General features: G+C 60.5%; 1 protein-coding gene across 2 annotated transcripts; it reads left to right on the top strand.

The window, feature by feature from the left end:
- Positions 1-27,242, top strand: CYB5R3 (cytochrome b5 reductase 3). 2 transcript variants are annotated; one of them, XM_081083784.1, is made up of 9 exons: positions 1-136; positions 9,879-10,010; positions 14,297-14,369; positions 14,703-14,809; positions 16,330-16,459; positions 16,921-17,004; positions 17,199-17,284; positions 21,896-21,995; positions 26,140-27,242. In XM_081083784.1, the coding sequence occupies exons 1-9, from the start codon at positions 116-118 to the stop codon at positions 26,310-26,312; spliced, it is 906 nt and encodes a 301-aa protein (XP_080939910.1). In that variant the 5' UTR covers positions 1-115; the 3' UTR covers positions 26,313-27,242. The 2 variants fall into 2 exon arrangements, with proteins under 2 accessions (XP_080939910.1, XP_080939911.1); XM_081083785.1 differs by lacking the exon at positions 1-136 and adding an exon at positions 2,210-2,242.

The following is a 27,242-nucleotide window of genomic DNA, read 5'->3' as shown; positions in this document are numbered from 1 at the left end:
GCACCCTCGGGCCGGCCCGCCCTCCTGGGTGACGCGGGGCGGGCGGGGCGGGGCGGGCCTGGGCGCGGCGCTGGACTGACTGTGCGGCGGCGGCGGAGCGAGCGGCGGCGGCACCATGGGCGCCCAGCTGAGCACGGTAGGCGCGGGGCGCGGGGCGCGGGGGGCGGGGGACCGGCGCGCGTCCTCGGGCGGGGGCGGCGCCCCCTGCGACCAGTCCGGGGGCCGGGGGGGCCGGTGCCGGGTGCGGGTCCCACCTCGCCGCACCCACCCGCCCCGCCCGCCCAGCCTGGGCGTGCCCGCGGGCGCCCTGACCCACACCCAGGCCTCTGCCCGGGACCAGCCCTGCTGCCCCGATGGGCGACCGCGGGCACCGCCCGCCGCCCTCATCCCCGCGGGGCGGAGGCTTTTATGCGCGAGCGAGAGCGAAGGTCTGTGACCTGGAAGGTTTGGTGCGACCGAGGGTGACAGCACGTGACGTGTGACGGTGTGAGTGTGTGTGGCCGAGCAAGTGTGCACGTGTGCATGTGAGTGTGCACACGTGTGAGTGAATGCACGTGGGTCTGAGTTCAGGTCTGTGACACGTGGTGGCTGAGTGTGAGTGCAGGTGTGTGAGTGAGGGTGTGAGGCTGAGAGAAATGAATGTGTGTAGCTGAGCGGCTGAGTGGAAGCGAGTGTGAGTGTGAGTGTGAGTGGGGGTGTGAGTGTATGAGTGAGGGTATGCGTGTGTGTGGGGGTGTGAAGTATGCCTGTGAGTGTGTGTGTGTGAGTGAGTTTGTGTGTGTGTGCATGTGTGTGTGAGAGTGTGTGAGTGTGTGTGGGGGGGGGTTTGTGTGTGGGGGGGGTGTGAGTTTGAGTTTGTGTGAGTGTGTGGGGTGTGTGTGAGTGTGTGGGGTGTGAGTGTGAGTGTGTGTGCGTGTGTGTGAGTGAGTGTGAAGAGTGTGTGAGTGAGTGAGAGTGTGTGTGTGATGTCGCTGGATGGTAGGGGCTTTATGCATCTTTAGCAACCACCCCCCTCCCTGAGCGGCCTCTACCTCCCCGCCCGCCTCCTCCCTGCGGGCGGTGCTGTTAGCCATGCAGCAGATGAAGAAATCGGACTCAGATGTGGCCAGCGCTTGTGACTGGGCCTGAATTTGTGGGGCTCCAAAGTCCAGGCGGTGCTGTCCCTTTGGGGTTGTCCCAGAGCTACCCTCCCTCCCCCAGGCCCACCTCCTCTCAGATTTCCCAAAAGCCCTGCACAGAGGGCAGCCCCCAGGCACCCTGCTGGCTTGGGGTTGGGGTGCGGGAGTGGGGCGGGGGGAGGATAGGCTCAGCACCTCTGCCTCCATCTCCACCCAGAGCTCTTGGACTTGGAGGCACCTGCCTCCTCCCTCAGGCGGGGAGGCTCCTCCAGGACCGGCCAGAACTCGGGGGTGTTCAGACCAAGAAGCAGCCTTGCCAGGCACAGCTGTGGGCACCCCCCGCCTCAGTTTAACTCCTGACGATGTTCCCAGAAGTTGCCTTCCCGTCCCGCCCCCCACCCCGCGGGGTTCTCACCTTCTCCCAGCGTTGGTTGGTTGGTTGGTTGGCTGGGTTTGTCTCTGTGTCCCCAGCACGTGGCTGTTGCACACGTGGTTTGGACTGCCAGGGCCCCCTGGCAGCTCCCATGTGAGTGAGGGGCAGAGTCCTGTCTTGGGGTCAGGAGACCTGATCCACCAGGGGTTGGTGGGAATTGCCCCTTCCTCGCTGGCCCTGCTGGGGACCCCCCCCCCCCCCGGCCCAGAATACCCACAGCAGACCTAGCTGGGCTGCCCGGTGAGGGGCCGCCCGCAGTCTGAGGGAGGCCAGCCGGGCTGGGGCGCCAGGCAGCTTATCTGGGATGTGCAGGCTCCAGGCTCGGAGGGAGGCCTCCTCCCCTCTGGGGGGCCCAGCTGAGGGGTTGGCACTTGAGTCTACCAGCCACCTGCGGGGAGCTTGGGGACTGGCTCCCCTGCCCTCAGCCGCTGTAAAGGGCTCAGTGGGCCCAGCCCACGTGTCGCTGGCAGCCCCTGCCTCAGCTGTGACCCTGGGAAACCAGGTGGCCCCCCTGCAGAAGGCAGCTCTGCAGTCCACCTGCCCCTCCTCCTGGGTTCCCTCTCCTGCACTTGCTGGCCAGGAGCCCCCGCCCCCCGAACTTCCTCCGCTCCCTCCCACTTCCTGCAAGGGACCAGGAGGGAGGTGGCCGCTCAGATCCCAGGGGGACAGCTGGCAGTCGGGCAGCAGGCAGGTAAGCCTCAGCGCAGGGGCTGGCCCGTGGGGAGGGCCGGGCACATCCCTCCGCCCACCCAGACCTGACCTGGGCAGAGTGGATGCCAGGGTCCCGGTGGGGAATGCCAGGGGTGAGCAGCTGGGCATGGTGCCCTGTGGCGGGGAGCAAGGCAACCCAGCCCCTCAGCTACAGTGGGTGAGACATCCTGGGACTCTGGCACCCCGTTTTCTTCACCACCACCACCCCCCCCCCCCGTGTTATCAGAGGTGAGGAAAGGCAGGTGGGGGGTTCCCTCATGGGGCAGAGCACAGACCACAGAGCAACAGGTCAAGGCCCTGGAGGCAGCTGTTTCTAGAACCTGGGGTGGCTGGGGCGCGGTGGTGTGTGTGTGTGTGTGTGTGTGTGTGTGTGTGTGTGTCTATGTTTATGGGTACAAGCTGCACAGCTGAGGAGCTGGGGCGAGGCCTTGGCTCCGCCATCTGCCTCCTGTTTACTCTGCCTGCTGCGTGCAGGGGTGGGAGGGGGCTCACAGCCTGCTTCACCCCCGAGTGTGGGAACCGCGTCCCACGTTCTGCAGACACAGCCCTCGCCCTCCACTGCGCCTTTTCTCTGCCGTGTCTGTCTCGCCCGCTGACCTGAGCTCCTCAGGGCGGGGTCCCCTGGCCTGTGACCCCCAAGTCCTGCATAGGCCCTGCAGGTGTGCCCATTGGGGTTTGTGGCCTGAAGGACTGGCCGGCAGTGCGGGCCTGCCCACAGCGGCCTCCCCAGATAGGAATTCAGATTCCTCGTCTGAAATGGGGGTTGTACAGCCCCGCCTCCCAGCTCTACAGAGTCCCCTTTGTTGCGAGTCGGGACTGGAAGGCCCCCCCCCCCCCCGCCCCTCCGCCGGCACTTATCAGCCGCCCAGTGCGCCTTCTTCCCGCAGCGGCTCCAATGCAGCCTGACAGGTGAGGGCACAGCAGGAAGCCGGATCCCAGACCCCATCGCTGGTGCTCGGGGAGGGCCGTGGGCTGCAGGATACACAGGATGGGCCGTGCACGCCCCACCCTCGCCAGGGAGGGATCTGGCTTCTTGCCCTTGTTCCTGAAACTTCCAGACACAACGAGTTAGAGAGAGATGGGGGTGGGACTTGTCCCTTCACAAGTTTACCCACAAATATTGATCGAGTGTCCCTGGTCCAAGCGCTGGGGATGCACAGGTGAGCCACACCCCCTGCCCTCCTGGGGCTGGGCTCCGGGCTCCGCTGTTTGGTGTTGACTGTGACCAGGGTGGGGAGCTGGCCGGCTGTTTGCCCCCAGGGCTGGCGTCCAGGATCTCGAAGGGCTGTGCCAGGGCTGAGGCCGTGTTCTGGACTTGCCTTCAGGGCTATTGACATATGAGTCTCTCTCATGGCCCCACACTAACCACAGGCGAGCGTGTGTGGGCTTGGGGCTGGAGAGATTCAGGGTGAGGGACAGAAAACCCGGAACCAAAGCCCAGACTCCTCCCTGGGCCTCTCGAGCCTCAGTTTCCCCATTTGTCCAATGAAGAACACAGTTGGCTATCTCCCACCGGCGAGGGTGAGTCACCGAGGAAATGCAAGGGAGGATGCTTCTCAGGCTGAAGCCAGCTGCACCAGGGTCTTGTGTTGTTGAACTTGGCTGTGCGCTTAAACAGCTGTGCTGGGGGGTTGACTCTGGGAGCGCCAACAGAGGCCTCTAAGGCCGTTTCAGTTCATTTCCAGGCTCCCAACAATGGCGACTTCCTGCGAATGGAACCCCATCAACTTTCCCCTAAACAGCGTTCCCCAAGGATGTGGCTTTTCTGATTGACAAGGGAGGGGCTTACGGCAGAGGAATCATCTGAATAGTCCTCACCCCCAGGGAGTTCAGGAGGGAGGCCAGGGCTGTGGAAGTCTGCTGAAGGCCTAATTAGCTAGGGAGTGCCAGTCAGATTGGACATTTGAGCTGGGCTCTGAAGGGTGGATAGGAGTTTGCTGGTTGGCTGAGGGAAGAGGAGGGGAGTTCTGGGCAGAAGGGAGAATATGCAAAGGCCTAACCCAGCGGCCGGCAAATGCATTAGTCAGCAGAGCCAAACATCAACAGCACAACGAGTGACATTTCTTTTGAGAGCCACATTTTTTAAACAAACTATATAGGTAGGTACATTGTTTTTTTGTTTTTTTAAAATATATTTTATTGATTTTTTTTACAGAGAGGAAGGGAGAGGGATAGAGAGTTAGAAACATTGATCAGCTGTCTCCTGCACACCCCCCACTGGGGATGTGCCCGCAACCAAGGTACATGCCCCTGACCAAAATCGAACCCGGGACCCCTGAGTCCACAGGCTGACGCTCTATCCACTGAGCCAAACCGGTCAGGGCAGTACATTGTTATGAACTTAATTAGGGGACTCCTAAGGCTTAGGAAGAGCCACACTCAAGGGGCCAAAGAGCTGCCTGTGGCTCGCGAGCCGCCGTTTGCCGACCACTGGCCTAAGGCAAGAAGGGCTTGTGGCTGGTGGTGTGGTCATCAGTGGGGCCTTGAGTGTAGGCAGTGGGGAGCCATGGTGGGTGTTTGAGGAGGGGGTGGAGCGGCCTGTTGGTTTGGGCAGCTGGGGCCTCACCGTGGAGAGGGGATATCGGGTTGTGGGGGGTCAGTGGGGCTCTGGGCTCTGTGACTGGGGCCCAGAGAGGGCACCTGCCCTGGGAGGCGGCTTGGGAAGAGCCATTCTTGGGGCTTGACAGGCCTGGGTTTGGATCCTGGCTCCACCCCTGACTTGTCGCGTGACCACAGGCAAGTCACTTAATCTCTCTGAGAAGCAGGGACAACAGTGCCACTTGTCATGAGCGTGGGCCTCCGAGGTTGGCTTTGGTGTGACTCGGGGCAAGTTCCTGGTCCTCTCTGGGCCTCAGTTACCTGCCAGCACCTGAGGCTGAGGGCTGGAGGGAGGATTATCCCAGGGAACTCCGGTCCCGTACCTGAAGCAGTGACAGCCTCTCCTGCCTCATTTCCTCCCCAGCCGTGAAAGGGACCACCCTCATGCACTTGAGAAAGGTGGGGACTCTCTCCTGAAGTCCTGAGCTGGGCCTCAAACCCTGGTCTCTGGACCCGAGTCCAGGGCTGCCAGCCAGGCCTTAAATGAGACCCGGGAGGGGTGAAATGCCCATGTTCCCAGAACACGGTAGGTGCTAGTTAAATGGGCAGGTGGCCCTGGGCAGCGGGGGGTCTGGCCCGGCCCCTGCAGGCCTTCCCTTTAGACCCTTCGGTCACAGGCCAGGGGCCCCATGGGGCAAGGCCTGCTGCCCCAGCCTGGAGGCCCTGCCTGGGAGACACACAACAAAGGGCTGTAACCCAGCGGCAGCCGGGCAGCTTGAAGCTGCTGCGCCGGTTTGGGAGGCAGGGCCAGGCCTGGTGTGGGAGCTGAGAGCCGCTGCCCTTCCTTCGCTTGTGGCTTCCAGCTCCCAGGGGTAGTGGCCCCATGAGGGTGGCAGGAAAAGCTCCTCTGTGTGTACCCACAATTCTCAGGTTATAGACGGCTCCGTGACCTGTGCCACCCTCATCTCATCTCATCTCCCAGATCCCCTAGCAAACTCATTAGTCAGCAGAGCAAATATCAACAGTACAACGATGGAAATTTCTTTTGAGAGCCAAATTTTTTAAACTTAAACTATATAGATAGGTACATTGTTATTAACTTAATTAGGGGACTCCTAAGGCTTAGGAAGAGCCACACTTAAGGGGCCAAAGAGCCGCATGTGGCTCGCGAGCCGCAGTTTGCTGACCACGGCCCTAGGAGGTGGGAAGGGCAATGGCTGTCCTCTTCCTTCTGTAGAAGAGAACGCCGAGCTCAGAGAGCCTCCCAGGCTGATAGAGAGGCGGGGTGGGGGGAGTTTCCAGGAAGTGGGGAGCAGTAGGGCTTGGCCTTGAGAGGTGAAGGTCATCTCACTGAGCCCTCAGTAGGGCAGGGGCCACTTCTAGGTCTGTGCTCTGCAGAATACAATACCTCGCCCTGGCCGGTGTGCTCAGTGGATAGAGCATCGGCCTGTGGATGAAGGGTCCCAGGTTCGATTCCAGTCAAGGGCACATGCCCAGGTTGTGGGCTCTGTCCGCAGTAGGGGGTGTGCAGGAGGCAGCTGATCCATGATTCTCTCTCATCATTGATATTTCTCTCTCTCTCTGTTCCTTTCTCTCTGAAATCAGTAAAAATATATTTTAAAAAATAATATGACACCTCAGGAGTCCCACAAAGGAAACAGAGAGGCCCCCATGTAAGCAAGGAACTTGGGGTCTAAGCTTCCTGGCAGCCAAGGCAAAAAGGGGAACCTGTAGTATTATGATAAGATCACACAGTCATTTGCTGAGAGAACTGAAGTCAGGGAGGTTTCCTAGGGAGAGTGTGTGAACCAGCTGTGAAACAACTTTTTTTCTAACTTTTATTTAGTGACTAGAGGCCCAGGGCACGAATCTGTGCACCAGTGGGGTCCCTCGGCCTGGCCTGTGGGATGGGCTGAAACTGGCTCTCGGACATCCCCCAAGGGGTCCTGGATTGTGAGAGGGCGCAGGCCAGGCTAAGGGACCCCACCAGTGCAATCGGCCAGGGAGGGATGTGGGAGGTTGGCCAGCCAGGGAGGGACCGCTGGAAGCCCCAGGGTGTGTCTGGCCCATCTCGCTCAGTCCCCAGTCGGCTGGACCCCAGCAGCAAGCTGACCTACCAGTCGGAGCACCTGCCCCCTGGTGGTTAGTGTACGTCATAGCTAGCAGTTGAGCTGCCTTAGCATATCATTAGCATATTACGCTTGGTTGGTTGAATGGACAACCGGATACTTAGCATATTAGGCTTTTTATTTATTTATTTATTTATTTATTTATTTATTTATTTATTTATATTTTTATTGATTTCAGAGAGGAAGGGAGAGAGAGATAGAAACATCGATGAGAGAGAATCATTGACCTGCTGCCTCCTGCATGCCCCCCACTGGGGATTGAGCCCACAACCCGGGCATGTGCCCTTGACCAGAACCGAACCTGGGACCCTTGAGTCTGCAGGCCGACACTCTATCCACTGAGCCAAACAGACTAGGGCAAGGCTTTTATTATATAGCAGCGGTTCTCAACCTGTGGGTTGCGACCCCTTGGGGGGTCGAAAGACCTTTTCACAGGGGTCGCCTAAGACCATCCTGCATATCAGATATTTACATGACGATTCATAACAGTAGCAACATTACAGTTATGAAGTAGCAACGAAAATAATGTTATGGTTAGCGGTCACAACATGAGGAACTGTATTTAAAGGGCCAGAAGGCTGAGAACCACTGTTATATAGGATTGCTTTGAGAGAAATATTGATTTGTTGTTCCACTCATTTATGCATTCATTGGCTGATTCTCATATGTGCCTGACTGAAATCTTGGTGTATCGGGATGATGCTCTACCCACCTGAACTCCCGGCCAGGGCTGACACAGCTTTCTTAAGAGCCAGTGTTTTGTGTGAACTTTTGGGGCTCAGCCTCCCTGTTTGAACCACCACCGTGGGCTCCCCTACACCATGCCCCGCTTTTTATTTTGGAATAATTTCAAGCTGACACTAAAGTTGCAAGACTGTCTAAAGGGCACTTGTATACTCTTCCTGCAGATGTACCAAATGTTAGCATTTGCTTTATTGTGTGTGTATATTTTTTAACTACTTGCGTGTCATAGGTACGATGCTCCTTTGCCCTAAAATACTTTCTCCTCAGAAGAAGGACATTCTTTTGCCTGCCACACGGAAGTGAGCAAACTACGGAAGTAACATGGACACAACGCCATTGTGTGATCCGTGGGCCCGGGTTCTTATATCACCGTTGTCTCAGGATTGCCCTTCATGACTGTTTTTCCCCTGGGCCATGATCTAATCCAAGACTGCACATTGCATTCAGTCGTTCTGTCTCTTGGCCTCAGTATTAGTGTCCTAGGGCTGCGTGAAGGTTGCCACAAACTGGGTGGCATGAAACAGCAGAAATGTATTCTCTCACAGTTCTGGGCCGCAGTCTGAAATGGAATGTGGGAGGGCCGCACTCTGGAGGTCGAGGGGAGCCCTTCCCGCCTCTTCCTGCTTCTCCTCGTGGCTGTTGGCCATCCTCGGTTTCCTTGGCTTGTGGCCCCATCACTTCACATGGCCGTCTCTGCGGCTCCTCTCTCTCATAAGGGAGGTTGTCATGGGACTTAGGGCCCCTGGGGTGATCCAAGATGATCTCATCTCAAGATCCTCAGTTTAATTACATGGGCCAAGACCCTTTTCCCAGAGTCACATCCCCAGGTTCCGGGTGGACGTCTCTTCTGGGGCCGCACTCAGCCTACCAGAGCCTCCTCCAAGCTGGACCAGCTTCTCAGACGTTCTTTGTTTGGGGCGTTGACATTTTGAAGTTGTGGCCACTTATTCTGGAGAACGGCCCTCAGCGTTTCCTTGTGGTTGGAGACGGGGAGCCCACGGGGCAGTGTTGGGCCCTTAAGTGGCGTCAGGAGGCTCCTGACATCCCGCCCCTTTCCTGTGGCCCAGATCGCGGAGGCTGCTCAGGACCCAGCTTCTGGGTGGCCAAGGGGTCGCTGCGGCACAGCGGATGCTCCGTGGGCTCGGGCCTGCCGGGGACCTGGCCCGGGTTAGACACTTTCCATGGCTTATTTCCATCTTCACAGCCTGGGGTGTGGCTTATCCCCATTTCACAGATAGAGAAACTGAGCTCAGAGAGGCTGAGTGATCAGCCAGGGACGGAAACAGCCAGAACGGGCGGGAGGCCTGTTGTCTGTCTTTGCCAAGGCGTCTGTCCTCTCCGGGTAAACTGAGCAATGAGCTATCCTGCCGTGGGTTTTGGGTTTTCTCTGTTTTAAAAAAATCCAAAGCACCCCTTAGTGTCTTTGTGAGACTGAGATGTGGGGGGCAGGAGGAGGCTTCGGGCCACGCAAGGGAGTGTGGGCCTGAGGTTTAAGTGTGTGATTGGGGAAGCAGGTGGACTCAGGTCACGTGGGCGAGTTGCTTCATCTCTCTGAGCTTTCTCCTCATTTGTGAATGGTGGTGATGACAGTACCGACCTCAGAGGGTTGTCAGGAGCTTACCGCCTGTGCGGGGCCCAGCGTGGTGCTGGGCAGTGACCTCTCAGCTTCCAGAACCCTGCAGGTGGCTGGCCCAGTTCGGCTCAGAGAGGGAGGGACTTGCCCGGGTCACACAGCCACAAGCACCAGAGCTTCCTAGAGCCAGCTCAGTGCCTTAGCCGCCCTCACACCTGAAGGCAGAGCCCCAGGGCTCAGGGGTTTGTCCGCTTGTCTAGATGGAGCTTAATCGGACCAGGGAAGGTGACTGAAGGAAGAAAGGGAGGGAGGGAGCAGGATTACTTGGGAACTTGACTCCGAGCTTCCTGGCAGCCAGAGTGAAAAGGGAGGCATGCTCCGTCATGTAGCTTTCTTCATCCCTGTTCTTCGGGGCAAAGGGAGGTTTCCAGTGACTCAGTACTGCCTTGATGGGTTCCAGGAGTCTGGTTTTTGTAACTGCTCCCAGGCGGCTCCAGAATGCATGCTGGGGTTCCCTGGGTGCAGAGGTGAGAGGGGGTTCAGAGGGAACCAGCTGGTGTTGGCGGGAAGGGCAGGTGACAGGCCCCGCCCCGTGCCCGCACTGACCTCTGGGTCTGTCCCTGTCCTTTCAGTTGGGCCACGTGGTCCTCTCCCCAGTCTGGTTCCTCTACAACCTGCTCATGAAGCTGTTCCAGCGCTCCACCCCGGCCATCACCCTCGAGAGCCCGGACATCAAGTACCCGCTGCGGCTCATTGACAAGGAGGTGAGTGCGGCCCTGCGGGGTCACAGGGCGCGGGCCCCAGGGCACCTCTCCCCTTGTCAGCATCACAGCATTTCCCCAGCGCCTGCTCTGTGCTCAGGACACGGCCCCCTCTGAAGCAGGTCCTGTTATCTGCCATGTAACAGGTGGGGAAAGCAAGGTGATGTCAGTTTCTATGGTTACCAGTAAGTGGCAGAGGGATTTGAACCCAGGTCTCTGGCCACAGAGCACATTCTCTGACCCACACTCACTGTCCCACAGAAGGTCCGAGGGGGAGGGACCCCTCAGGATTTTCAAGACCAGGCACCCATTTAACAGGTGGGAAATCGGGGCAAGAGAGGAGTAGAGGGCATTTAGGTCACGCTGTCAGCTAGGGGTGGAGCCAGGACTCAGGCTGTGGCCTCCGGGTGGTCCCAGGTGCTTCCAATCCCAGTGCCTCTTCCTTGAAGACAAGGGCTCCTCCTCCCCCTGCCCCCCACCCCCAGGTCTCTACCCAGGGCTGTTCCCTCTGCGCCTCCACCTGCCCCTCCATCCCCCTCCTCCCCGCCCTCCGAGAGGTTCGCTCTGGCCCTCCTTTGACATTTCCCTTTTCAACTTCACCAGCCCCCCCAACCCCACACTGTGCAGTGGATTCCATTCACAGGCCCCCCAACCCCACACTGTGCAGTGGGTCCGACTCACCAGCCCCCCCCCCACCCCACACTGTGCAGTGGGTCCCATTCACCAGCCCCCCCAACCCCACACTGTGCAGTGGGTCCCACTCACCAGCCCCACCCACCCCACACTGTGCAGTGGGTCCCACTCACCAGCCCCTCCCACCCCACACTGTGCAGTGGGTCCCACTCACCAGCCCCCCCCCACCCCACACTGTGCAGTGGGTCCCATTCACCAGCCCCCCCCACCCCACACTGTGCAGTGGGTCCCACTCACCAGCCCCCCCCACCCCACACTGTGCAGTGGGTCCCATTCACCAGCCCCCCCAACCCCACACTGTGCAGTGGGTCCCATTCACCAGCTCCCCCAACCCCACACTGTGCAGTGGGTCCCACTCACCAGCCCCCCCCACCCCACACTGTGCAGTGGGTCCCACTCACCAGCCCCCCCACCCCCACACTGTGCAGTGGGTCCCACTCACCAGCCCCCCCCCACCCCACACTGTGCAGTGGGTCCCATTCACCAGCCCCCCCAACCCCACACTGTGCAGTGGGACCCATTCACCAGCCCCCCCCACCCCACACTGTGCAGTGGGTCCCACTCACCAGCCCCCCCCCACACACTGTGCAGTGGGTCCCATTCACCAGCCCCCCCCCCCCACCCCACACTGTGCAGTGGGTCCCACACACCAGCCGCCCAACCCTACACTGTGCAGTGGGTCCCACTCACCAGCCCCCCCCCCACCCCACACTGTGCAGTGGGTCCCACACACCAGCCGCCCAACCCCACACTGTGCAGTGGGTCCCATTCACCAGCCCCCCCCCCCACCCCACACTGTGCAGTGGGTCCCACACACCAGCCGCCCAACCCCACACTGTGCAGTGGGTCCCACTCACCAGCCCCCCACCCCCACACTGTGCAGTGGGTCCCACTCACCAACCCCCCCCACCCCACACTGTGCAGTGGGTCCCACTCACCAGCCCCCCCACCCCCACACTGTGCAGTGGGTCCCACTCACCAGCCGCCCAACCCCACACTGTGCAGTGGGTCCGACTCACCAGCCGCCCAACCCCACACTGTGCAGTGGGTCCCACTCACCAGCCGCCCAACCCCACACTGTGCAGTGGGTTCCATTCACCAGCCCCCCCCACCCCACACTGTACAGTGGGGCCCACTCACCAGCCCCCCCCAACCCCACACTGTGCAGTGGGTTCCATTCACCAGCCCCCCCAACCCCACACTGTGCAGTGGGTTCCATTCACCAGCCCCCCCAACCCCACACTGTGCAGTGGGTTCCACTCACCAGCCGCCCAACCCCACACTGTGCAGTGGGTTCCACTCACCAGCCGCCCAACCCCACACTGTACAGTGGGTCCCACTCACCAGCCCCCCCAACCCCACACTGTGCAGTGGGTTCCACTCACCAGCCGCCCAACCCCACACTGTACAGTGGGGCCCACTCACCAGCCCCCCCCAGCCCCACACTGTGCAGTGGGTCCCATTACTGTCAGCCCCCCCCAACCCCACACTGTGCAGTGCGTCCCACTCACCAGCCCCCCCACCCCCACCCCACCCCCACTGTGCAGTGGGTTCCATTACTGTCAGCCTGAGCCTTCTCGAGCATCACGTCTGGATACACCTGGTGGTGGAGGTCCAGGTGTGCATACATTGAATTTTAATAGCTTTTTTTCACCCAGCCATATAGCATGGACACTTTTCCATGTCTATCCCAAAGCTGATTCCTTCTTTTTAAAAAATATATTTTTATTGACTTCATAGAGGAAGGGAGAGGGAGAGAAAGAAAGAAACATCAATGATGAGAATCAGTGATCGGCTGCCTCCTGCACGTCCCACACTGGGGATTGAGCCCGCAACCCGGGCATGTGCCCTGACTGGGAATTGAACCCTGACCTCCTGGTTCATAGGTTGATGCTCGACCACTGAGCCACACCGGCCGGGCTGATTCCTCATTTTTTTTTTTTTTTTTTTTTTTTAAATATATTTTATTGATTTTTTACAGAGAGAAAGGGAGAGAGATAGAGAGCTAGAAACATCGATGAGAGAGAAACATCGATCAGCCGCCTCCTGCACATCTCCCACTGGGGATGTGCGCGCAACCCAGGTACATGCCCTTTTCCGGAATCGAACCCGGGACCTTTCAGTCCGCAGGCCGACGCTCTATCCACTAAGCCAAACCGGTTTCGGCTCATTTTTGACGACTATCTAGTATATGGTCATAGGGATGTCACACCGTAGACCTCCAGTCCCCTTCGAAGAGCAGGTGGCAGATGTCCGAGCAGTAGCCTGATGGCTTTGCACGGTCAGCAGGGGTCCTGCTTTTGACACTTCTGCTGTGCTCCCCATGGGCCCGGGGAAGGGCCTGCTGCTGCCCTTCTCTGAACTGGACCTGACAGGTGACCCGAAGGTCCCGGAGGCGCTGGGTCTGCTCTCAGATCACCGCGGGCAGCAGCCTCCTGGTGCCGGCCCCATGCTGAGCCGTGCCCAGATCTGGCCTGACCGCTGGGCCCTGAGAGAGGGGGCCCAGCGCAGTAATTCTCGATTCCTCTCATTTCTGTTCTTCCTCCAAAATTGTCTGGTGCGTGCGTGCGTTTCTGGCCGTGAGCCTCAGGACCAGTCGGTAATTCTGGAATCTGCTCCCAGGAGGCCTTGGGGCTCTGTTGCCCAGAGGGCAAAGGCTTCTGGGGAGGCAGCTGCAGGCCTGGGCTGCTGGGGTAGAGAGGCACCAGCCACCAGCAGCCTCAGGCCCTGAGCGGGGCTGGGAGCCATCTTTCCTGAGACCCAGGCCACCTGCCTGGCTCACATGCTCCAGTGATGCTCTGTCCCTCTGAGGAGTCTGTGCCCACCCCACCCGGTGAGAACACTGCCTGTGGGTGGACCTGCCATGTCTCCCAGCCTCCTGTGAACACGTGCTGGACACTCAGCTGTCTCTGAGCTGCCGCGCCACACCATCCTCCTGGCTGCACCAGGTGCAGGGCAGCCCCCACAGCGGCTGCTGGAGCCCCGCTCAGCGGCCAGGGCCCAGGTTCGGTCCCAGCTCTGACCACAGCCTGCCTGGCCTCGTGTAAGACCACTTAGTGGGGCTTCTGAGGTTTTGATCACAGCTGCTTCCCCCTCACCAGCCTCTGCCCCACCTTGGAGGGGAAACGGCTGCCACCTCCGCCGTGGACTGGAGCAGCGAGGCCACAGCCATGGCTGCCCCGGGTCACGGGTAGTTTCTGGAGCCCATGTGGGGCCTTGTCTCAGCTCTATCCCTAGTTTCCAGCCAGTCCCTGGGTTCTTCCTGCCACCCAGGACCCCGCTCAGGCTGATGGCACAGGTGGGTCCCTCCCTCCTGCCCCTGGAACTTTCTGGGCCATCGCAGCCTCCCTTGAGGACCCGAGTTCCCCTCCCGCTCTGACAGGCTTGCTGGGCCCTGAGCAGTGACTGCCCTTCCCAGGGCCAGCTAGAACAGAGGCTCACCTGTTCGTGTGCCTGACCCTGCGCCCTCACACGGTCTGCACGCGACATCGGCGTCACTCCCCTCAGAGACTTGGGGACACTGGCGAGGAGGGGGGCTCTGAGGTCTGGCGGCCGCTCTGCCCTGGGCGCCGCCCCACAGCTCGGCCTCTTTGCAGATCATCAGCCATGACACCCGGCGGTTCCGCTTTGCCCTGCCGTCACCGCAGCACGTCCTGGGCCTCCCTGTTGGTGAGTGCGGCCCCACCCAGCTCTGACGGAGGCGGGTGCTAGGTCAGAGGGGGGACTTTGCACTTCAGTGAGGGAGGGCTTCAAGGAGGAGGTGACAGCTGCCACGGGCCTTAGAGTAAGTGTCAGAACGAGAGAGGAGTTACCCGGTGGCCCTGGCGGTGGCTTCAGCACAAGCAGAGGTTGGTGGCGGGAAGCTGGGCACCCCTGAGGTGGCAGTGGGAGCCGAGCCAGGGCCGGTTTGAATGCTGGGTGGGCACCGGGCGGTTGGTTGACCAGGCCCAGCGGCCCTGCAGGGATCGTCCCTGGCCCAGGTGACCGCTGCCCCTCCTGCAGGCCAGCACATCTACCTCTCGGCCCGGATCGATGGAAACCTGGTCATTCGGCCCTACACGCCCGTCTCCAGTGACGACGACAAGGGCTTCGTGGACCTGGTCATCAAGGTGAGGTCTGGGGGCCACACCACGCGGAGACAGGTGTGGGGTGACCCCATCATAGCCGAGGCCTCCAGGGACCCTTGTCCCCCGAGCCTGTCTCTGCGGGCCCGGTGCCTCTCACGCCGGTGCCTCCTGCGCCTGGTTCTGAGTGCAGAGCAAATGTGCCCGACCAGCAGCAGCCACGCGTGGTGTCTGGGCAGAGGGCAGGGCCGGGCGCGGGTCCTCACACAGGGACAGCTCATCTGCAGAAGAGGGACCAGGCGGGCCGAGCGCTGCCCCAGCTCGCTTTCCCCTGCACTGCGTTCAGCCACACGAGCTCCATGCCCATCGGGTCCCTTTCTGGGCACCCTTCCCTAGGAAACTGCGCACACCTGTGGGGTGCGGGGTGAGGGCACACGGGCGTGGCCTGGGGAGCGCAGAGTGGAGCGACACAGGGCAGGGGTGGGTGAGAGCCGCTCCTGAGCGGGCAGCAGCGAGTGCGATCTGGCGGTGAGGAGGCAGCGATAGCTGAAGAGGAGAAGGGCCTTCAGGTGCAAAGGCCCTGAGGCCAGGGGGAAGCACAAGGGCTAAGGCCCCAGAGGGCAGTGGATCAGGTCCGATGGGTCAGCGGGGCCTGGGAGGTGCTGGTAAGGTCTGGGGCTTCGTGCAGAAGCAGAGGGAAGGGGTGAGGGTTCGCGCATCTGTCCTTGTGGAATCCACTCCGGAGGTGGGGGGGGTTCAAGTAGAGGATAAAAAACTCACGCTGACCAGGCCCCTCCTGGCTGGGGGGCCATGCTGGCCACCATTGGCCCAGGATAGAGGTCACAGTCCTGGCCTGGCACACAGTGTGCCCTGACCGCCCTTCCCTCTCCCTGCACTCCCTGTCCCCCCACACCCCCACACACCGCCCCTGTGCTGTAGCCATCGGGCTCCTCGCCTTCTCTGAGGCCCAGCCCTGGCAGGCGCCTGGCTGTTGCACTCCCTCCCTCCCCAGCCGCCTTTCTGTCTGCCCATCACTCTGGCTTGCCCTTCAAGGCCCAGGAACAGGCCCCGTGCGGCAGGCAAGTGCGCCTGCCTCCGTCTCTGTCTGAGGGTTGTGTTGCTTCCTTTTCCCAAAGCTGGAGCCCCAGAGGGCACAAGGCAGGAAGTTGTTCTGAGGGTGAGGCTTTTATGGCAGCGGAGGATGGGAGAGCTGCACAGCACGGGCGGGTGTGGCCGGCCACCTCCCGCAGCCGCAGCCGCTGGCCTTTACTGAGCTGACAGCCTTGGCGTCTCGTTGGAAGGTCACGGAGAAGCTCTTGGAGGAACGTCAGTACGTCAGATGCAGCCACGGGGTCGGCTGCCTGTGTCCACCAGGCTGACGCTTTGCCTCCCAAGGACACGTTGGGGGAGGGCCGGCTCCTGGGGGTCCGGGCACAGCCGGTGCCTTTTGATGGGTGGGTGGGGCGCTCTGAGGGCCACCCCCAGGCTGCAGAGGAGCCCCTCAGAGTCACTTCGCATGAGGCAACCCTGGGAACGGGAGTGAGGCCTGTGGGTGTGCCTTGCAGGTTTACTTCAAAGACACCCACCCCAAGTTCCCCAGCGGAGGGAAGATGTCCCAGTACCTGGAAGGCATGAAGATCGGGGACACCATCGAGTTCCGGGGCCCGAACGGGCTGCTGGTCTACCAGGGCAAAGGTGCGCGGGCTGGGCCCCCGAGACCCGCAGGCCCGTGGGTGCTGGTGCAGGGCCTGACTGCTGCTTCTGGGTGACTCTTGTTGGACAAGCTGTCCCCTCTGCGGGGCCTCGGTTTCCCCAGCTGTACAGGGGACAGTGGGCCAGCGCAGGGTTGCGGCTGCTGCCCTTGGCCACATCCAGCCCACAGACCAGCCTCGTGTGGCTGAAAACAAGGGGAGGTTGTGCCGGAAGCCTCCGGGCGCCAGCCGCTGTCGCTCCCCACGCCGTCCACACGAGGGAGCCATGCTGGGCTCCTCTGGCATTCCAGTTGGTCCTTGTCCCACCGCCCCTCCCTCCCCCTACCGGCTGGTGTTGGATGGTGGGTGCCTGCGCCTCAGACCCCCAAGCAGGCGGGTTCTCCAGTCCATCTGACCCCCAGACACAGCATGTTGGAGAGTGGGCCTCACCCCTTCTCTCCCCAGGAAAGTTCGCCATCCGTCCGGACAAGAAATCCAACCCAGTCATCAAGACGGTGAAGTCCGTGGGCATGATCGCGGGCGGGACAGGTGTGTGGTCCCGGAGCCCCTCACAGAGTCCCCAGCGCGTGGATGTTGTGCGTGGGGTCAGGGTGTGGGACGGGGCACAGATGTGAGCAGCTGTGAGCTGCCCCAGGTCCTGGCACCTCCCCTGGCGCCTGCGTGGCACCTGGCCTGTGTGTGCAGCAGGGGCTCACCCAGCCTGGGGGGCTGCCGTTTTGCAGGCATCACCCCGATGCTGCAGGTGATTCGCGCCATCATGAAGGACCCGGATGACCACACCGTGTGCCACCTGCTCTTTGCCAACCAGGTCAGTGGGCGTTCCTGAGGTGCAGACCCGGCCCCTGCTGAGAGGGGCGCAGGGCCTGGGGGGACACGGTCTGTGAGGCGCTCAGGCAGCTAACATGAGGGGTGCTCTGAGCGCGTGTGCCCGGCACCCTTTGCAGCAGCGGGTGGGGCTTTTCAGCCCAGAGCCCCGTGTCTGGCCTGACACTTGGGGGTTGGAGAGGCATCAGGCACCTGGAGCACCCCCACCTGAGACTTGCTCCTCCGAACCTCAGCGCTCCCTCCGTGAGCAGAGCTCAGAACCCCCCAGTGAAGTGGGCAGACGCCGGCCGGGCCAGGAGACGGGCCGTGTCACAGGAGAGGTGCCGAGTCCACCTGCACTAGGGCCCTGAGCTGGGGTGTCGGGCAGGGTTTGGACCTGGTCTCTCACTCCTGAGTGCGTGTCCTCCCCGCGCCCGCCGCCTGCCCACCCTGGCCGCTGCGTGGCCTTGGACAAGTCCCTTTCCCTCTCTGTGCTTCCCCTCGGCTGGAATGAGCAAGGCCATCACCAGTCCTTCCTGGCTCAGCGTTTCATGGCTGATGATAGGGGTTTTATAGTGACGTCCCCTTATGGGGAGGCTCGATGAGACATTCCTTCCCACAGTGTGGAGGCCGTGCCAGGTGCGGGCTGTGCCTGGCCCAGTCTCTGCACCATCCGTCTGAGGAAACAGCCCTGGGGGATGGAGACTGGCCTAAGGTCCTTGGACCCTGCGCAGTTACAGAAAATTGCCCCGTGGCCAACCAGGGTGGCCTCCACGGGGCCCGGGGTGGGTGGAAAGAGCCAGCCATTCCAAGCTGCTGGTGGGGCAGGAGGGCCGGCAGCAGCTGCGCTTGTCCGGGCTGGGTGAGTCTCTGGAGGCCTCCGCCCTCTGTCCCCCCGCGGGGCACCCCGCCCCTCTTAGCCCGATACCTCCACGCTCTGGACATGGAGACCCAGAGAGGGTGTGGCCCATGTGTTACAGGAAGCGGTGGAGCCAGGGTATTTATGAAAAATGGCACATTTTATGAAAAATCACTGGGACCCAAGCCTATTTAATGGAAAATAGCCGTATTTTTGAGAACGTCGTTTTGTTTTACATCTGGGAAGCCTTTGTAATGTCTGGCTCCTGGCCTGTTTCTGCTCTCCGTGCGGTGGCTCCGGTCACGATGCCCCCAGCAGGTCCCCCGGCCTTCCTCAGGGAACGAGTGGAAAATGCCCATCAAGTCCTCGTATCAGATGAAAATCATCTGACCTCACAGCCCCCAGGAGGGTCCCCGGGACCCAGGGGCTCACAGGCCATGCGAGTGGGAATGGCCACTCTGCCCATCCGGGTCTTGCCGCTCCTCCGCTCTGTCCCGAGAGGGAGGACACGGGGCTCTGCGCCAAGCCCCACCTAAGGGAACACGCCTTTCAAAAGGACATTAGCCTGGCCGGTGGGTCAGTGGTTAGAGCGTCAGCCCACGGCCTGAGGGTAGAGGATTCAATTCCTGGTCAGGGCATGTGCCTCAGGTGCAGGCTCGATCCCCAGCTCCAGTCGGGGCACGTGCCGGAGCCGTCATTTTGGCTCTCGCGCATGGATCTCTCTCTCTTCCCACACCTCCCTCCCCTCCACTCCCTCTAAAAAAATCAGTGGGAAAGGTGTCCTCAGGGGAGGATTAAAACAAGAAGCGGGACATTAGGGAGCGTTAAGAGCAGTGGGGCTGAGATTCTAAAGGCGCCGGTTCCTGACAAAGTAATACTCGTTTCCGGTGGGGATCCCCCCTTTCCCACGACAGAGCAGTGCAGGGTGGTCAGGGGGACGGTACATGCGCAGCCAAGGGCGTCTGAGAGGGAAGAGGAACAGGAGGGACTTAGCACACGATGTGACGTCGCACTGTAAAGGCGCCTGGCGGAACCGCAGCTCGAGAGCCGCACCTGAGACCTGGGCTCACTGGTCCTCCTGCATTTCTGGGTAACAACGACCGTCTAGACCAGCGGTTCCCAACCTGTCGCGACCCCTTTGGCGGTCGAACGACCCTTTCACAGGGGTCGCCTAAGACCAGCCTGTGTATCAGATATTTACATTACAATTCATAACAGTAGCAACATGATAGTTATGAAGTAGCAACGAAAATAATGTTATGGTTGGGTCACAACATGAGGAACTGTATTTAAAGGGCCAGAAGGTTGAGAACCACTGGCCTAGACTGTGCTGGAACATGCTAGAACATGTGGCCACTCACATTTAAATTAATCAAGATTAAAATCTAAAACTTGCTTTTCCAGTCTCACTAGCCATATTGCATGGGTTCCGTAGCCACATGTGGCCAGTGGTTACCGCATCGGCTGACACAGGCCTAGAACATTCCCATCACTGCAGAAGGTTCTGTAACGTCTGACCTGGAAACAGGCCCAGATGTCTATGAGACGTTGTATACGATGCAGGGGCATCGCAGCCTGAGGAGAGATGGACATGGGTGTCGGGCCCTGGCCGGTGGGGCTCGGGCTGAGCGGCATCCTGTGGCCAAAAGGTCGCTGGTTGGGTTCCTGGTCAGGGCACAAGCCCGGGTTGTGGGCTCGATCCTCAGTGGGGGGCGTGCAGGAGGCAGCCGGTAGATGTTTCTCACGTTGATTTGTTTTTTCTCAAATCAATAAAAACATTTTTTTAATGTGTATTGGATGGCCTAGCTGGTTTGGCTCAGTGGATAGAGTGTCAACCTGTGGACTGAAGGGTCCCAGGTTCGATCCACAGTGTGGGGTGTGCAGGAGGCAGCTGATCAGTGATTCTCTCTCATTGATGATTCCATCTCTCTCTCCCTCTCCCTTCTTCTGTGAAATCAATAAAAATATATTTTAAAAAATTAAGAAAAATAAAAAAGAAAAGCAAGTTTTAGATTTTGATCTTGATTAATTTAAATGTGAATGGCCACATGTTCTAGCATGTTCGGCAGCACAGGTACTAAAATGGGAACAATACGAGAAGATTAGCACGGCCCCTGCACAAGGAGGACACGCAAAAGGGGGAAGTGTTCCATATTCTTCCAAGGAAGTGTGGTTCCGTGGGAGGCTGAGGCGGGCGCTTTCGGGGGGCAGGGTGGCCTTGGCTGTAGAGAATGTCTGTGGGTTGAAGCCACGGAAGCTTTGTCCCTCACCCGTGTTCCTGAGCCTGAAGCTGCCTTGGTGAGCTTAGGAGCCGGTTCTTGTTAAACAAACAGCTAACAAACACAAAAGAAGAAAACGAGTGCAGGGTTAGTTGCTATGCATTTGGAAAAAGCTAAGTAGATCCCTCCTTTACCTTACGTAGAGTGAAGCTTAGGTCAAAGATGTACATGTAAAAACAACAGCAAAACAACCGAGGGGAGCGTTTCCCAAGAAGTACTGCTGAGTGAGTGAGTGGCTGAGGACGGCCAGCTAGGCCAGACGGAGAGAGACTCAGCCACAAGGAAAGGCTGGTGGAGTGAGTTCCCTGCTGAAAATTAAAAATGTATCCGTGTAGAACATACTAATGTAGAAAGATAAAGAACTAAGAAGAACCGTATCACCAATAGACTATCCTTAATATTAAGAGTTTTATAAAGTAATAAAAGCTACAACTAGACCAGTGACAAACTTATTTATTAATTGCATCTATAAAAGGCTAAGCGACAGGCCAACCTGCCGGTAGGTATGATGCACACTGACCACCAGGGGGCAGGCGCTTAACGCAGGAGCTGCTGAGCTGCGGTGACTTGGCAGCGGTGGTTCTCAGGTGACGCACTCCTGAACCAGAGAGGAGGGAGCCCAATTTCTAGCCTGGCCGCGAGATTCCACCAGGCTGCAAGACCCCACCTACCGGAGGGACCCTGCTCACTCTGCAGACGCCCTTTGAGCCGTGGCCCCGGCGCCACCCCAGGTGGGGCCGGCTGGGGAGGGGCTGCGGGAGGTTGGCTCCAGCGTGTCTGGCCTGTCTCGCCCAGTCCCGCCCCGCTGGCCATCTTCTAAATCATTTCCTTTCAATGTGCACTAATCCGTGCACCGGGTCACTAGTAAAATACAAAGCATGAGGTTTACCTTCTACCGGTCTGATTGGCAAAGATTGAACAGTTACTACCCAGTGTGGGCAATGGTGTGGGAGCATGGACACTCCCTGTCGTGCCCCTGCGGAGTCTGGGAAGGCTTCCCGGAAGAGAGGGCCATGAGCTGAACTCGGGCTGTGTGGGCTGCAGGCGTCCGATTCCCTGATGGATGGATGTGCACCTGAGACGCCGGACCCTGAGGGCTTGTCCCAGGGATGCGTGTGGTGACTGTCATTCTTTCTCTGAGCCACACATTGTTTGAAGCATCACACTCCCCCCCAGGGGCCGTCACGACCAGGGGGTTGGCCGTTTCCTCCCAGTCTCCCCTCTGTCCGGGCGATGAGCGCTCCACCTGCAGTGCTGGTCCCCACTCTCCGCTCCCACTGTGCCGCGCGTCTCCCCACCGCGTTCAAACCCGCCTGCGGCGGGACCCGCCCTGTGCGAGAGGAGGGGCGTGTGTCTAGGAGTCTGGCGGGCTGTGCCAGCGTGTGCCCATGGGTGGGCGACGACGAGCCATTGGGCGATGAGTGTCTCCAGGGCAGTCCCTGCCGCCGCCCCCCTGACCCGGACTTGTCCCCCCCAGACCGAGAAGGACATCTTGCTGCGGCCGGAGCTGGAGGAGCTGAGGAACGAGCACTCGGCGCGCTTCAAGCTCTGGTTCACGGTGGACAAAGCCCCTGAGGGTGAGTGGTGGGCGCCCGGGCAGGGCGGGCTGGTGGCGGCGCTGGGCTCCTTGGCGCCTGCTCTCCTCTGCATGCTCTCCCGTGGCCTGAGAGAGGGACGCCATGATCCCCGCCTGTCACACAGCTGGAAAACATCAGGGACGGGCTTGAACTCACGGGCTCCTCCCCAGCCCTGGCTGCACTGCCCCCTGCTGGACGAAGGAGGCTGGCCTTCCCCTGGGGCTGGGACTCAGTGTGGGCACGTCTCCAGGGGCCGAGCTGGGGGCTGATGGCTCCCACCCTGTGGTTTGTGCCCTGTTAGGCCCATTTTTCTCTCCGGTCGTCAGCCTGGGGGTGGGCTAGACTGACGGACGGTCACCCCTGCCTGTCCAGGTGTTTAAGCTGTTTGCAGGGTCACACAGCTGATTGTGGAGGAGCCAAAACCATGTGGGAGACAGTGAGTGAGGGCTGCCCCCCCACCTTGAACAAGGTTGCCCTCTGGGAGCTAAACGACTTCATCTCCTGCCTTCGGTAGATGCGGATGCAAACAATTATCCTCGTTGCTGTGGGAAAAGCAGCAGGTCAGGCTTCTTGGTAGATAATAGCGGTGATGTTTGCTTCGGGGTTAGAGGCAACAGGGAGTGGTGGGGAGTGGGGCGAATTGGAGAGCATCTGCCCCTCAGCTGCATGTCAGTCAGCCACGCAGGAATTCCGCCTGCAGACCAGGCCTCTCCACTCCTTAAGGGAGCTGGACCTGCATTTTCATGGGAAATTTCAAATGTTAGAAATAACATTTTCTAAGTAGCCATGTAGGCGCCAGCTTGTAATCTCCTTCGGTTCTGCCAGACCCCCTTGCTTGGCCTCCAGCTTCTCACCCAGCCCCACAGTTCACTGGGACTCAACCACGTGGGGGGAACACACCGCTCTCTGAGAGAGGGACGCCGTGCTCTGCGCCCGTCACACGCTGGAAAACATGAGGGATGGGCTTGAGCTCACAGGCTCCACCCGAGCCCTGGCTTGGACACTCACGGCACCACTCTACGGGGTCCCGTGCCAGGGGCCAGCAGGAGTCGCCCAAGACCATCCTGCATATCAGATATTTACATTAGATATTTACAGATGGACACCCATGTCCGTCTCTCCTCAGGCTGCGATGCCCCTGCATCGTATACAACGTCTCATAGACACCTGGGCCTGTTTCCAAGTCACCCGTCCTGACCAAATCGGGTCCTGGGCCTCCTGGCCGAGAGCCAGACCCGGGCTGAATGGACTGCGGACCTGACGGCTGTGTCCTGAGGCCTCTGGCTGGACTGGCCATCCTGGGCCAGCTCACCTGGGTTACAGGTTCCCTCCCGGTCGGGTCCCCCGCTGTGGGTGCTCATGAAGCCAGCCTGGCCCCGGGGCATCATGATGTTCCAGTGGGAAGGAAGCAGGTTTATTAGTAAATCACAGAGCATGGTAGCAGGTGGCCAGCGAGACCCGGGAAGACAGTACCGTTGGTCGGGCAAGGCCTTGAGTGAAGGCTGGGGGGTGGGGGTGCAGTGAGCGCACTGGTTCTGCGAGTCGGAGCTGCTCTTCTAGCAAAGAAAGGAACCTTTCTCTTGCACCCAGGTCTCAACAAAAAAGGGGAGAGTGAGGGGTAGGTAGCTGTGTTCTGGTGCAGGTTCTAGAGTGGTAGGGGAGGCTCACCAGCCACCACGGGAACCGCCTTGCCTGTTGCCAATGGACGGCCCGTCCCCTGGAGGAGGGGCCAACACTGACCCCTGCTGGCGGCACACGGCAACGCCAAGACCAAATGCTGCCTCCCCGGGACTGTCGGGCAGGACCAGTTCGGGGCCCAGGGAGGGGCCGTGGGCTTTCTCCTCTCGTTTACATTTATGCTTAGCGTTCCCTGACCCCCGTTTCGAGAGCATTAAGGTGTGGCTGTAACGTTAGCAGAAGCTGGACTTGTAGATGCTGAGAAAGAAATGGCAGCTGAGCAGCACAGCCATCCTGAGCTCAGCGGGGGCACAGGAGGGGGCCCGCCCATGTGGCAGATGCAGCGGACACGCTCCCCCATAAGCCACCTCCGTGCACGCGTGGAGAAAAGCACAGTCTGTAGAAATGGAGGTGTGCCATAGGCCTGCACATTCCACCCGTGAGCAAATACAGTTCCGTTCCCTGCGGTTTTTTACGAGGTCCTTTCAGATACGTTCCCAGCTATAAAAATGTCACGTGTCTGTGCCCTGACTCATTCCAGAAGGCTGTTTGGCAGCTTAAGAAGACTCCCAGCGTGAGTCAGAGGGGTACAAACAGAGCGGGTGAGGAAGACAAGGGCAGGGCGTGCCATAGAATCAGGAACGAGGTTTGTACGAAACCGTGGACTGGGATGCACACTTGCTGCAGCTCCTGAGCTTCCCAGCAGCCAAAGGGAAAAGGGGATGTGGTCAGTGCCCACACGATAGAGAATGCTCCATTGCTCAGCACCCCATCACCAAGGCGAGCTGGGACTGTGGCCCCTGGCACGGGACCCCGTAGAGCGGTGCCATGAGTGTCCATCCAGCCAGGCCCTTGGTCTCCTGCGCTTGCCCTTGGCTTCCAGAGCTGTTTCCGTTGGTGTCCAGGGCTTTTCCAGCCTGAAAACAGACCAGCCAGGTAATCAGGGTTCAGGGTGGAGGGACTCGGAGCAGAGCCGTCCCCAGCCTCTGCCAGCCCTGGCGGAGCACTGAGCCCTCTAAGCCAGCGTCCCTCCGTCTCCTCCCCCTCCCATCTGCTGCCCTCCTCCCTCTACCTGCTGCCTCTCCCACCATCCCCGCTGCCCCTGTGCCCCTCCCCCCAGAGCCCAGCTAGAGGATCTGCCTGGGTGACCACCCCACCCATTGGCCAGAGCGCACGGACCGGCCTGGGCTTGGGCCCTCATGGTGGGATCAGGAGGTGGCCAGTGGGCTCCTTGGAGGGGAGGCAGCCATTCGTCTGTCTCTCGGGCTGAGCTGCTGGGCACAGGGTCATGTGAGAGCCCTCAGTCCCCAAGGAGGTGTGTCCCGCCCGAACCTGGGAGCCGTGAAGGAAGGTGAGCTTCACACGGGCCCCTCCTCACTCGTCTGAAAGAGGAGGCAGTGGTTAGGCAGCACGTTTGAAAGATGGGAGACCCCCTCCCCCCTGGACCGCGTGGCCCCATGCGGTAGGCAGGATGGCACTGTGAGGACACGTGGACACTGGGGCACAGCGGGGTTGATGCCCAGCAGATGGGAAGCCAGAGCCAGAGAGGGGGCGGCTCCCCTTCCTCTCTTCTGCCCCTGGCAGTGCCCAGCGGTCAGAGCCCCACCCTCCCATCGGACTTCTGCCAGCCTTCGGTCCCCATCGGTCCACTGCACCCCTCTGAGCAGCCCCTACAGCGGGCCGGCCCCTGAGGGTCCGGTTAGACTAGAGCCCTTGCCAGCCTAGGTGCCAGGTTCTCACCAAGGGCACCGTCAGTCACCCGGAGGAATGAAGGGAGGTTCCAGACCTCAGGCGAACCTGGAGACACACTGTGTGCGAGATGGGGTGCGGGCAGGGCCAAGACCGCTGTGTCTGGGTCTTGCTATTTCCAGGCTCATTCACTGCTGGTTTGGGACACATTCCTTCCTTCATTATTAATTGAGCAAGTACTATGTGCGGGCTGTCTGGGCACTGGGAACACAGCGCATGGGCCGGCACCCTGGTGGTGGCAAGTCAGATGGGCCGTGGAGGAGGTGTTGGTAGAGACTGTCACCTTGACCAGCCTGGAGCTGGACCCTGGCTGGGGGACAGACGCCTGGGACCTGGAGTCCACATCCTAGCCGAGCGGATGCCTCCGTGTGTGACCTTGGGCAACTCATTTCTGGGTCCTCTGGGCCTCCGTTTCCCCGTCTGTAAAATGGGATCCTTAGCTCTCTCGCTGTCCACACACTGGTGGTTCTGAGGGCCAAATGGAAATGAAAGGTTTGGTGAACCGGAGACCCAGAAGGGCTTGCGCTGTGCCGTGGGCAGGCCAGGCTGGGCGGGCATCAGCGCGAGGGGGGCTTGGATCAACCTCTTCACTCTGCAGTGTTTGTCGGGACAAGGGAAGCATTCTCGGGCCAGGACCTCATCCGCGTGGGAGGGGTGCTGGGCAGGGGGGCCGTGCTTGGGCTCACCTAGTCTCTACCCCCCCCCCCCCCCCCCGCAGTTTGGGACTACAGCGAGGGCTTCGTGAACGAGGAGATGATCCGGGACCACCTCCCGCCGCCGGAGGAGGAGCCGCTGGTACTGATGTGCGGGCCGCCGCCCATGATCCAGTACGCCTGCCTGCCCAACCTGGACCGCGTGGGCCACCCCAAGGAGCGCCTCTTCACCTTCTGAGGCCGGGCACTGCTGCGCGCATGCCCGCCCCGCACCCGCCCCCCGCCACCTTTACCCTCACCCCCACATCCCTCACTGTGGCCCGGGGCTCGGCCTGGCCTGCCCGCGCCCGCCCGGCGGTCACCCTGCTGGGCTGGCCCCCAAGGCGCCCCTTCGGGATGAGGGTTCGGTTACTGTAGACGCCACGGCCGCCTTCAGGACAGGCTCCTGTCTGACCCTCACTGGTTCTTACAGTGATGGCCGCCCGGGCTCAGCCCTCCCTCAGCCCCACCCCGCACACTACTGGGCCCAGGCCGCCAGCACCCAGCTCCACCGCCCTCCCAGAGCCGACCACAGGCGGAAATGACCGGAAATACACGGCAGTCAGAGCTGCGGGTGCCGGGGACTCCCCTGCCACCACCTGGGGACCCCCGCCAGCGCCCCTCACTACCTGCCTCGGGGCCAGGCCAGGCGTCAGCACCTGACACTACAGGGCAGGTACCACCCAAAGGTCCCCTTGGCAGGGACTGCTGGGGTGAGAGGCTGCCCCCCCAGGGCTGGGAGGAGGGGCCGGCTGAGGGGCCCCCCCTGGCACATGGTCCTCCCGGAGCCTCCACATCTTCCCCAATGCACCCAGACTCTGGGCAGCTTTGGGAGTTCCAAGCTGTCGGCTCGGTGGTTAGAGCGACCACTTCAGGGTCCTGGGCCCCAGCCCTGACGGCAGAGGGAGGACAGAGCTACTGGTTATTTCTTCCTCTGCCCGAACCCGCCTCCTGCTGCCTGCGCCCCGCCCCGCGTGGGGGAGACTTAGCGGAGCCTCTTGTCCGCGCCACATCCTCAGTGGCCGCGTGGTTGCCTTTAGACAGCAGTGGGTTAGCCTCTTGCATATCAGCTTTTTCAGAGTCATTTATGAGCAGAAAGAAGGTTGAAATAAAACTTCGCTAATGGTAA

Source organism: Myotis nattereri (assembly GCF_964212035.1).
Source record: "Myotis nattereri genome assembly, chromosome: 2".
NCBI classification, from domain to species: domain Eukaryota; kingdom Metazoa; phylum Chordata; class Mammalia; order Chiroptera; family Vespertilionidae; genus Myotis; species Myotis nattereri.
Note: the sequence above shows the minus strand (reverse complement) of the source record. Positions and strands in the feature narration are given on the sequence as shown.

Coding starts and splice junctions, on each gene's coding strand:
- CYB5R3 (XM_081083784.1), top strand. CDS start 116: ATGGGCGCCCAGCTGAGCACG. Junction 10,011..14,296: donor TGCGGCTCATTGACAAGGAG/GTGAGTGCGGCC, acceptor GCCTCTTTGCAG/ATCATCAGCCATGACACCCG. Junction 16,460..16,920: donor GCTGGTCTACCAGGGCAAAG/GTGCGCGGGCTG, acceptor TTCTCTCCCCAG/GAAAGTTCGCCATCCGTCCG.